The following is a 12,528-nucleotide window of genomic DNA, read 5'->3' as shown; positions in this document are numbered from 1 at the left end:
TGTCTGTCTGTCTGTTTGTTTGTAATCCGCGTATCTCGAGAACCGTTCGTCCCACCGGCTTCAGATTCGGCACGCGCGTTCCCCGCCGCCGCGCGGAGTGCAGTGCCGGGCCTCGACCCGACCCGACTCGCGGTTTTCCGAAACCGGCGCGAAACGTTCGGAATCTCCTTATGCGGAGCTGATTGTTGACATCAGGCTGTTCCGGAGGAAATCGGCGCAAGCGCTGAGTCATTGTGACATCACTTCATAAAAGGCTCTGACATCACGTACGCCACATGAGTCAACACAAAATCTCTGTGAATGTGTATGTATGTATGTAATCCGCGTATCTCGAGAACCCTTCTTCCCACCGGCACGCGCGTTCTCCAGATATGGGCATAAAGTCTGACATCAGAGTTTTCCGCAACCGGTACTGTGTGTGCAGAGATCTTCATATATGGGCATAAGTGGACAAAGACAAACAGATGGTCAAAACGGGTCCTATGACAACAGGTATATTGGGGTTTGCATTAAAGGCTGGGGCATTCATGGGGTTTGCATTAAGGGTGGGGCATTCATTCCCTATTTCAAATTCGGCACGTGCGTTCCCCACCGCAGCAGGTAGTGCAGTGCTCGGCCTCGACCCGACCCGATACGATATGGGCATAAAGTCTGACATCAGAGTTTTCCGCAACCGGTACTGTGTGTGCAGAGATCTTCATATATGGGCATAAGTGGACAAAGACAAACAGATGGTCAAAACGGGTCCTATGACAACAGGTATATTGGGGTTTGCATTAAAGGCTGGGGCATTCATGGGGTTTGCATTAAGGGTGGGGCATTCATTCCCTATTTCAAATTCGGCACGTGCGTTCCCCACCGCAGCAGGTAGTGCAGTGCTCGGCCCGACCCGATACACGATTTTCTGGAACCAGCACGAAAGGTTCGGATTCTGATGTCTGACATCAGGATTTTCTGGAACTGGCACTGTGTCTGCATAGATCTCCATATATGGGCATAAAATGGATGCAGACAGACAAATACAGATATCTCCATATATGGGCATAAATGGACACAGGCAAACAGATGGTCAAAGATCTCCATATATGGGCATAAAGTGGACGCAGACAGACAGATACAGATATCTCCATATATGGGCATAAATGGACACAGGCAAACAGATGGTCAAAACGGGTCCTATGACAACAGGTATAATGGGGTTTGCATTAAGTTTGTCTCTTCCTCCATCTGTTTGTCTGTGTCCCTTTATTCCCATTATGGAGATCTCTGTATCTGTCTGTGCCTCCGACTGTGTTGCAGACACAGTGCCGGTTCCCCCTTTAATGCAAACCCCATTATACCTGTTGTCATAGGACCCGTTTTGACCATCTGTTTGAAAAAGCGACAGAAATCTCATATATGGGCATAAAATGGACGCAGATAAACATATATCTCCATATATGGCATATATGGGCATACAATGGATGCAGAATCACAAAGATCTCCATATACGGGCATAAAAGGGACACAGACAGACAGATACAGAGATCTCCATATATGGGCATAAAATGGACGCAGATAGACAGATATCTCCATATATGGGCATATATGGGCATAAAATGGACCCAGAACTATAACTGCAGTGATCTCCATATATGGAGATAAAATGGACACCGACAGACAGACAGATACAGATATCTCCATATATGGGCATAAATGGACACAGGCAGACAAATGGTCAAAACGGGTCCTATGAAAACAGGTATAATGGGGTTTGCATTAAAGGGCGGGGCATTACGAAAGGTTCGGATTCTGATGTCTGACATCAGGATTTTCTGGAACTGGCACTGTGTCTGCATAGATCTCCATATATGGGCATAAAATGGATGCAGACAGACAAATACAGATATCTCCATATATGGGCATAAATGGACACAGGCAAACAGATGGTCAAAGATCTCCATATATGGGCATAAAGTGGACGCAGACAGACAGATACAGATATCTCCATATATGGGCATAAATGGACACAGGCAAACAGATGGTCAAAACGGGTCCTATGACAACAGGTATAATGGGGTTTGCATTAAGTTTGTCTCTTCCTCCATCTGTTTGTCTGTGTCCCTTTATTCCCATTATGGAGATCTCTGTATCTGTCTGTGCCTCCGACTGTGTTGCAGACACAGTGCTGGTTCCCCCTTTAATGCAAACCCCATTATACCTGTTGTCATAGGACCCGTTTTGACCATCTGTTTGAAAAAGCGACAGAAATCTCATATATGGGCATAAAATGGACGCAGATAAACATATATCTCCATATATGGCATATATGGGCATACAATGGATGCAGAATCACAAAGATCTCCATATACGGGCATAAAAGGGACACAGACAGACAGATACAGAGATCTCCATATATGGGCATAAAATGGACGCAGATAGACAGATATCTCCATATATGGGCATATATGGGCATAAAATGGACCCAGAACTATAACTGCAGTGATCTCCATATATGGAGATAAAATGGACACCGACAGACAGACAGATACAGATATCTCCATATATGGGCATAAATGGACACAGGCAGACAAATGGTCAAAACGGGTCCTATGAAAACAGGTATAATGGGGTTTGCATTAAAGGGCGGGGCATTCATTCCCTATTTACATTGTTCCGAGTTGGCCAGGTCGCCGACTAGACGCTGGGCCGCCCGAAGGGCGTCCCAGCTTCTAGTAATTTATAATTATAATTATTATTATTATTATTACCCATCTTTCTTTATATATTTACCTGAAAGACGTGAGAAGTGGTGAGACGCAGAGTTGTGCGTCCTCTGTCACAAAATACTGTCTCAGCTATGAGAGGTGATGTGCTCTTGGCTATTATAGGCCAGTCAATCTAAGCTAAAAAAAGGGCCTGACCTAAAAGAAATTGCAATAGTAATCATTCAGGGTTTTTTATGATCCTTAGGGTCATCCAAAAAACATGTTAAAAGTTTTCCATTATATTCTTAGTGGATCAAGGTAAATTCAGGGGGTTCAAGTTTGGGTCCCTTCACTTACAATACAGGAAAAAATGGACCCACAAACTATGGTTTACTGATGAGTCATCACTTTTCTGGGGTCAGCTCAGTTTTTTGGGGCCCATTTTTTGCCCGAAGAATGTTTTTCATGCAAAACAAATGCTTGCAATGGATTCAGAATCATGAAAACCCCCTAGTTAGACCCCTCACATGCTACTTAAAGAAGATTCTTTGGGGGGTCTTTTTTCCTGTATAGAAAGTGAAGGGACCCAAAGTTGAACCCCTTCAATTCACCTTGATCCACTAAGAATATAATGGAAAACTTTTAACATGTTTTTTGGATGACCCTAAGGATCATAAAAAACCTTGAACCATTACTATTGCAATTTATTTTGGGTCAAACCTCAGATTGACTGGCCTATTACAGAGCCTGGGTTATACCAGGATGGGTACCATGGTCTCGCACTGCCACCTAATGTCAAAGCTAGGGTTGCCAAGTGCCAACCAAATACGGAATCGTTGCTTATTTGAAAACTAAAAGCTGTGTCCCTTATTGAACGGAAGAGGGACACATTTTGGGGAATTTACTATTTCAGGTAGTTGGCAACCCTCAACACTGACATCATCTAAATGTTTATAATTGAATGGTTAATTATGACAGAATTGCTTCCTTTTTAGGGGAATCAGATGTTGGCGTGTGAACTACGTCCACAGGAATCAGGATTAGAGCAGTTCAAGGACTGGACTGTATTTTTATCAGGATAAAAACACAATACATCTGACATCTTATTTCCATTATGGTTAATACAATATAAGCTACCTAAAAAAATACAATACATACATTTAAATAAACACGACTCAAAAGGTAACATATAAATACCTAGAGATACATTAGCATCAATTCAGCTCAAAACAGTAATTAACTGCTTCTGATGCAGCGCAAAAGGGGACCTTTGCATCATGACTTGAAGTTAACTGCTTATTTTTGGGCCTTAACACTTCTACTAAAATGCATTACACAGGATAATGTCATACCGTGTTTCATTTCCAATTGATCAAAAGAAAAAAAGGAAACCTTTCATTCATATTTAAAGTCAGCTTTGTCTATTTACATATATTTACAGTCAATCTACACACTGCCATACTATACACAGCTAATTGCAGTTACGGGGTGGCAGTAGCTCAGGAAATATGTGATTTGAAGGGTAGAGGTGGCTTCAGAATGTTTTGTCTCTTGATATCAAGAGGTCCCTCTGGTAGTTTGACATTATGCACCAGATGTTCCACAGCTGAACCTGCCATAGAAAGAGGAACAAGCCCATCCCAAAAACGGTACTTCTTCACTCTGGGTACGGCCGGTCTCTCAATTAAAATCCTCCAACGGGCAATATCCTGCAGGGACTTCTGTATGCCCCTCATGTTGAGCTGGGTAGATTTCTTAAGTGGAGGGATGATGAGTGTTGCCCCCACCTCGGACAGCATCTTGTCAATCAGGAAACCCTTGTCACCCATTCTGTGATCTGTTCCTGGGTACAGTTTGGACTTTGGACACAAATTATGTGATAACCCCACATGGAGCAACACCAATCAAACCTTTAAAGATGGTGTGATGTTTGAGGGAGGATGCAGTTTCAGTATCAGTGCAGTATATTATTACTCTCAGTAGAGGGCAGAAGAGCTAGGAATTGTCAGGCAGTTGTCTACAAGCTCACAAGGCGTTGTGTGTTTGTTGGCTAGATCGTCTATTTTCAGAGAGTTGATGTAGAGGGAAAAGCACCCAAAACACTATCTATTCAAGCGGCCTATTAAGCTATACACATTATTTAATTCTCATATTAACCTAATGACGAGACTGAACTTTTGGCATTAAAATTATTCAAATAAATAATTGCAGGGTCAAATCAGCGGATGTTGATTTGGGATGATTCATTTGTGCACAAGCAAATATAGAGATCTGAGACTTTTTTAAACCACAAAAAAGAAACAAGTGACTTACTGCTAAGTGGGATTCTTCATTGGATAGATCTTGTGTGGTCTATCATGTTCTGCCAATGCATTTATGTATAACTGCTTGCTCTTAAATAATTACTTATTCAGATATGTGGCATATGGCCCATATGCAAGGTTCCTTATTGTACAGTAGTTTATTGCATGAATATGGGTACAGTACGTTTTGGCAAAATAAATGTAAAGTACAGTATACTTCATGACTTGTAGACAATGGGCTAAACATGCAAAAACACTGTAATGGTCCTTTGAGTTCACAATGCCATTCTTGACACTTTTTAAATGATGGCAGTATGATTGGGTAGTATACCAACCCACTCATGTAATGATGCCAACTTGGTTTCTAACAAGATATCCCAATACATAACAGGATAAATTGTGACAAAATGTCTGTCTGATTTAGATGTGATTGAAATGTCAGAGATGGCAGTTCCTCGACTCATTTCCGTAGAAAAGCTTTTCCATTATTTTGGTTTGAAAAGCATGACACCAGGTTAATAAAAAAAGAAGAATAAAGAATGATTACTGACAGCTGTTCATCCAGTTTTTGCATTTTTGTCCAAATATAGGCTATGACAGACAGTGTGTCCTTGTTTACAGTATATACCGTACCAGGGATGTCAAATGATAAAAATGAATTGCCAATTGCCTATGTAATCCTGGGCTCTGCTCTCCCTCTGCCACGCCTGAGGAGACAACGGACTGACCTCATGCTTCCTTCAATGCATGAGTAGTCCAAGTTGTTTCTTTTCACCTGACAGGGGGGATTTCCCCGGGATGGACGTAGCGCGTGGAAGGAACACGTTATTCCAACCAGTTCCTTTCCCCTCCATCAAGCGCCCCGGCTGGCCAGGGGGAGGCATTATTGAGACCAGGATTACTGCATGTTTTTGTGAGGGTATCAACCCTAGGAGACACGGGGAGAACATGCAAACTCCACAAAGAAAGGCCCTATCGCCGACCCCACCTAGGGTGTGGGCGCTGATGACGCGGAGGGAGAGAAAATGAATTGCTTTGATGAATCATGATTGATCACATTTCTTTTCATGTACAGTATGCATTAAAGACAGCAACGAAATCATTTGATAAATCCATTTTAATGGAAAATGTAAAACCCTTCTGAACTTCAATGTACAAAGCATGTAACACTTGCACTTTAAAATTTGAAATTGAAGCAAGCCATGTTTTAAAAAAATACCTCAGTGAATGTATATATGTATATATTTACACATCATAGTTGAGTTTTTCTTTTCTTTTTTTTTTCATCATTTAACTTCAAAAGTTCACCATAGCAAATCTCAACAAAACAAAACAGAAAAAACAAGACAATTAATTTTTCTTAAATAAATTACATCTTTTTTTGTTGTAAATGTCTCAATTTTACAGTGAATACTTTTAGTTTTTTAATAAAATGCTGAAGTGTGTATAAGCAATGTAGGTATTTTTTTAGCTTTTATTCTTTACATAATACAACTTTACAATGTCTTTACAATAGTTTGGCAGTTAATTTTTCAAAAAACAAAATTATGGCATGAGGACTGTGGAGCTCAGCAACAATTCCCAAAGTTACAGGCATTAGCTGGTGTGTGTGTGTGTGTGTGTGTGTGTGTGTGTGTGTGTGTGTGCGTGTGTGTGCGTGTGTGCATGCGTGTGCGTATGTGTGTGTCCTCCATCACAGTAGAGCCGTATTACAACTGAAAATCACTTCGCAAAAAAAAGAACCTGTACAAGTCACATTTACATGAATGCTTTTTTGTTTTTATATCAAGAACATCGCATCATCATAAAACTATAAAATAAATACAAGATCTTCACAGAGGAGAAACAATGAACCAAAACAATGTTCAGTATGAAAAAAATAGAGAAAGAAAAGATTAAGACAAACAAAAGCGCAAAAAAAAAAAACACAAGAAAACAGACAAACAGAAACAGACAGATTACCGGAAGGAACAACAAACAAACAAGGGAACAGCAGTGCTGTTTGCTTGCAGATTCAAAAATCTGGTTCAGATTTCTGAATAGATTTTTCAGTTTATTATGTGTGTTTTTTTCTTCTTCTTCTTTTTTCCAAATGTATTTAGTTTTCTTCCCTCGAATGTTTATTTTTATTTTTTTTCCTCTCTTCTTCTTCCTCATGATTTTTAATCATTGTAAAATCACAGTTGTCCTGATGTTGCTTCGCTGCTGGTGATTCTGTGATGATCAGCAAGATCTTCAATAGCCAACGTTTCTCTCTCTCTCTCTCTCTCTCTACGATTCACTGGCACAGACACTGATTTAAATCCAGTTCTACTGATTTGGATGGCTTTGTTGTATCCGCCAGGCCATCCCGCAGCCCCTCCAGCACCACTCACGTTTTGATCTCAAGAGGGAAGCCTTGGTGGTTCAGCAGACCAGGACGGATGTCCTAACCGGTGTTGTCCAGCATGGAACGTCAGGGGCCGCAACGTGCCTGCTGGGAGCTTTATACCGCCCTGCCGTGAAAATAACTTAATTAGCATTGGTTTTCAGAGGACAGCTGAGCTGCCGCTGAAGTTGATCTAAATGCTTGTTTCAGACACCACTTCCACCCCGCACCGGGGGAGGAAAATGGGCGAAGAGTACTGGATGCACACACTGCCGCTTAGCAAGCCAGCGTTCATGTAAATGTAGTGAGTTCAGATAAGGCTTGCGGGCAAACCTGTGCGTGGTTTTGTGTTTCCCATCGTGTTCTTTGTCTCTCTCTACTTTCGGATGAAAGAGAAGTGCCAAACAATGACATGAGATTGAATGTTAATCTAGCACTAAGCCAGGCTACGTGCACACTTAGCCCGCCCGGGCCCGTCCATCGGTACGACTGGCCCGTTCATGGCTCAAGTCTCTATAGTCCACTTGGCACTGAAGGTTTGGGGTTATGGTGATGAACACGAAGGTTAGTGTGTCTGCGTAACTCCAGGCACACGCTGATATCGCCTGCTGGTCACGTGGTGTTGAGTGGCATCCGGTCACGTGACTCTGAATTACTATTATTATTATTTGTCATCTTTTTTTCATCTTGTTTGTCTATCTTGGATCATGTGACGAGGCCTCTCGGAGGCTCAGGTCATTGGCAGGACGCCACATGTCCACCTCCGTCTCGGTCACACGTGGATGTGTGCATGCAGTGTAGTCTCTAATCACATGACTGGCATTTGAAGGGGGGGGAGGGTCACATGGCTAAGTCCCGAGTCACATGACAAAACATCCCAAGGGCGGGTGACAAAGTCGTTGAGTCCCGTGGTCCCGTGACAAGGTGTCCTGGGGGGTGAGGGAGGACTGGACGCTGCGAAGGTCAGGCAATGTGCCAACACTCCCCCTACCCCATCGTTCTCCTCCTCCCCCCGCTATGCTCGAGCGATGACCTCATCCGTCACTGACTGACGAGCTGGCCAGGCAGTGACCCTTTATAACTCCTCTTCTGGGGGAGGGGAGGGGAGGGGGGACGACTCCTCCAGAGGAGGAGGATGAGGGAAAGACAGAGGAGGGAGTGTCATGAGTTCTCCTCTCCCTCCTCCTCCTCCTCCTCTTCGTCCTCGGCTGACTCCTCACTCCTCTTCAGGGTGGAGACCGACTCCTTCACACAGTGGTACAGGATGTTCTTCACCTGGGGAGACACAGGAGAGAGAGAGAGAGAGAGGGAGAGACGTTAGCATACGCTGCAGAGAATGTGGTGAAATTTAAGGATATCATCGTTGTCGGGTGGAAACCTTGTGTGTCCAAAACCGTTCCCTTTGTATTTATCTTTTAAAAAAGTATTTAAACTAGTGAAAACAGCAGATCTACAAGCAGACAACGCCTCGCGGTGCGAGGCCTTGTATGATACTTTTGTGTGACGGCCTTGTATGAAAAAACATCCAAATTTGAAAATTGGAGATACAAGGTTTCTGCCCGACAGTCATGATATCATACATATCCTCCAACACCATATAATATACTGTACATATATTGTTTTGACATGTTTCTTTTTCTTCCAATTGAGACACTATGCAGATTCCAGATTCCCATGTATTCCAGAGTCCCTTGTCACTGCTGCGTGATTCTTCAATGTACCTGAGGGTTTTGGATAACGCCCCCGGAGAGCCGCTGTAATCGAAACCGTGCCCCCCCAACCGTGTCGGCTGGCTGGCTGTTTCCTGTTGCTGTCATATACAGCTAGTATGTTATGTAGGCTATGCATGTTATAATACTTGCTGGCTATAAAAATACTTGGCTTTATCCAAAGAGTTTATGAATACCTCTTGGAGACGGCCGGGCTGACTGTCTTATGCATCCATTGTTAAAATGAAAATACGCTAAGATGTCTATTTAAATACAATGATTTGATCCTCAGTGATGAAGAGTTCATGTGTAACGGTCACACTTGAATTAATCATTAGATTGTGGTTGTCATTACATTGTCTATGATGATCAGTAACATGTGCTTACAGTATGTGTATTAAAATATGTTTGTGTTTATGCAAGCATTGGGATTGTGACCATATGATCATGGCCATGCATGCTCTTGGCCATTTCTCCTTTACATATGATGTTTATTTTTCTTTTTGTCTCACTGCTTAACACTCCCAAAATAGCACTATGTCTTGCGCAGATAATAACCCTCCGATCTTTAGAGGGAATGGCAGCCAATACTCTCATTGGTTTGATTAAAGTAACGCCCAAACACACTAATTCAGGTCTTTTTACGCATAGCGCCTTGGCATAGTGCACAAATTACTGCACTCAAAATAGCAAAATGGCCATTGGTCACACCTCCACGTCTTAATTTAAGTCATAAGAGCTGGCTTTATTAAGAGCTTCAAATAGGGTCTGAAATAGAGAAATAGAGAGAGAGAGACAGAGAGAGAGAAAGAGAGAGAGAGAAGGGAGGCTGACTCATTCTTTCATAGTCTTCTCTATGGGAGAGCTGACAGCTGAACTGGCGGTCGGTCAGGCACACACACACACACACACACACACACACACACACACACACACACACACACACACACACACAGTGCACGCACGCAAGTGCACGCACGCACAGACGCAAACAAATCGCTTCTAGCGAGGAGGAAAATAAAAACATCGTGAGAAGAGGGAGAGCAAGCAGCTTTTAGTTATTATGAGGGTGAGTAATATGGAACGGTGTGTCCTGGCAACACAAACACATCTGCCTGTCATGTCCTATGGGTCAATGACATGAGTCATATGAAGCCTTTTATCCTCCTTCTTGTGTTTACTTGCCAGTCAGAGAGACCTAGCGGAAACATACTGTGTGTGTGTGTGTGTGTGTGTGTGTGTGTGTGTGTGTGTGTGTGTGTGTGTGTGTGTGCATGCGTGCGTGCGTGTGTGCAACGGTTGTCAAAGTGTCCCTGAGCAGAGGCATGGTGTCCCTGCCTGATGGTAGTGAAGGGTACAGAGTGAGTCTGCTAAACACCAAAAGTACGTACGGCTGTATTATAATAAAGGACAGCATCATTGGCCGGTGACAACCGCTCATGTTTAGGACATTAAACAAACACCTGGAAGCCAGAAGGGTGCCGGCTTTATTCAATTACGTTTCACCGTGACGTCCGTATTAGGGATTGTGAATCTCCATCACTGAGGCCGATTCGTTTGTATCTCGATACATTGCCAGCAATACGATACATTAACGATTCTCTGAAGCTCCGGCTGATACGATGCAATACGATTCACCCTTGTTCACGATGCGATTTGATACGATACGATCAGTGCTTAATTTGTGGCGGAACCTCTCTGATTGGATCCGGCACCTATTTGATTGGATCCGGTGGATCCGGCACCTATTTCATTGGATCCGGAACCTTCCCTGTCAATCAAAATAACGCTGTTTGGTTAGATATGTTTTCATCCTTCTAAATAGAGATCTTTTTGCCTTCAGCATTTTCTTTACTTTATATTTTTATGTTTTTCTTGCAATTTTTCTGATGTGGTCATACTGTAGGTGACAGTGACACACAATAGACAAGCTATATACATACATACATACATGGTGTCATAGAATTTTGTTAATATGCCAGCTATTCAGATTGATCAATCGGAATTGATCACCAGTGTTCTGTTCTGATGTGCCACATGTGCCAACTGTTGCTGCAAATGTTATACTGGGTGCGTTAATATAGATCAAAAAGATAAATAAAAAGGTACATTTTCGTTCGCGCGACAGTGTATGTGCCCAGCCCATGCACGTGCGCGTGCAGCCCAGGATCCGGCACCTATTCCTTGACAAATTAAGCACTGGATACGATGCAATTGTTTCGAAGTGACGCTGCTCTGGATAGGATAAAATACGACATGAAAAAAACATGTAACCATGGATTTTACAAATGCAGAAACGCAACGAACGATGCATTGCAAATTGAGCCGTTAATTATTATTGTATCCGATGCACACTGACTCAACTGGTGCAGTCTCATGGCGCACGTTTATATCGATTCACCAGTTTGTATGGGTGAATCACTCTTAGTGCATATCGTCGTTGCCGGGTGAAAACCTTGTATGTCCAAAACCGTTCGTTTTGCATTTATCAGTTTAAAAATGATTTAAACTAGTGAAAACAGCCGATCTACAAGCACACAACGCCTCGCGGTGCGAGGCGTTGTGTGCTTGCAGATCTGCTGTTTTCACTACTTTTGTGCGACGGCCTTGTGCGATGAAGCAGAGCTTTACTTTGCGAAAGAACGTACACATTTGAAACTTTGAGATACGAGGTTTCCACCCGACAACGACGATATGCTAACAGTACAGTACCGTAGGTGTTTCTATTACCTGTAGTTTATCCTCATAGTTGACCTCCTCTTTAGTGGACCTCAGTTCCAGGGTCAGGTGGAAGGAGTTGGCCACATGCTCCGGAGACACAAAGTCATTGATGACCTGAACACAGCTGTGGAGATTCTGGACCTGAGAGGAAAAAATAAATAAAAAGAAGAAGAAAAAACGTAATTATACACAGCCTCAAAAAGACATACATTGGGTGCATCTTGGTGGTAGTAGCAAATATTCATTTGTGAATTCATTTTCCCCCATTGACTTGAATGGGGAGAATTCAAATGGTAAGACGGAATTCATTTGCGAGTGTGACTCGTGTCACGGCCAACCACACTTGCAATTTCCCAGAATTGCATTTTCTAGTTTTTCGCTCTCAAGAGTTAAATAAATTATTGTTAAACATCTGCATTACTTAATTTGAAAGAGGTCCACACATTAGAATGTAGATGAATTGTTATTCTGATCCACATTTGCCTGTTGTCGCTCCTATGGTACCAACATCCATACAGCATGGAATTGAGGACAAAATCTTAACATTAACAAAATATTGTACGTTTTGGTCCGAGAGGCTAAATCTCATCAAATGGTGGTCCGGTGCTGTACTGCACTGGTTCCCAAACTTTTTTCTCAGGGCACCCCATAAATATTTGTTTTAATCCGAGGCACCCGTACATTATAATCTTCACTCCCAGCAACTTATATTTATAGCATATCGTCGTTGTTGGGTGGAA

At 42.6% G+C, this 12,528-nt stretch overlaps 1 protein-coding gene across 4 annotated transcripts in view; it reads right to left on the bottom strand.

The window, feature by feature from the left end:
• Positions 1 to 6,136: 6,136 nt before the first annotated feature.
• jmjd1cb (jumonji domain containing 1Cb) overlaps positions 6,137 to 12,528 on the bottom strand; it is a 181,239-nt gene continuing 174,847 nt past the window's right edge. For 2 of the 4 annotated variants that reach the window (XM_080748284.1, XM_080748286.1), the window contains 2 exons: positions 11,798 to 11,929; positions 6,137 to 8,633 (listed from right to left, as the gene is read on the bottom strand). In XM_080748284.1, the coding sequence (XP_080604410.1) occupies positions 8,520 to 8,633; positions 11,798 to 11,929 (246 nt within the window). In that variant the 3' untranslated portion in view covers positions 6,137 to 8,519. The remainder of the gene's footprint in view (positions 8,634 to 11,797; positions 11,930 to 12,528) is intronic. The other 2 variants (XM_080748285.1, XM_080748287.1) reach the window with 1 other exon arrangement.

The sequence above is a fragment of the Nannobrachium achirus genome, assembly GCF_963921795.1.
Source record: "Nannobrachium achirus genome assembly, chromosome: 18".
NCBI classification, from domain to species: Eukaryota; Metazoa; Chordata; class Actinopteri; order Myctophiformes; family Myctophidae; genus Nannobrachium; species Nannobrachium achirus.
This window is presented reverse-complemented; position numbering and strand designations above follow the sequence as displayed.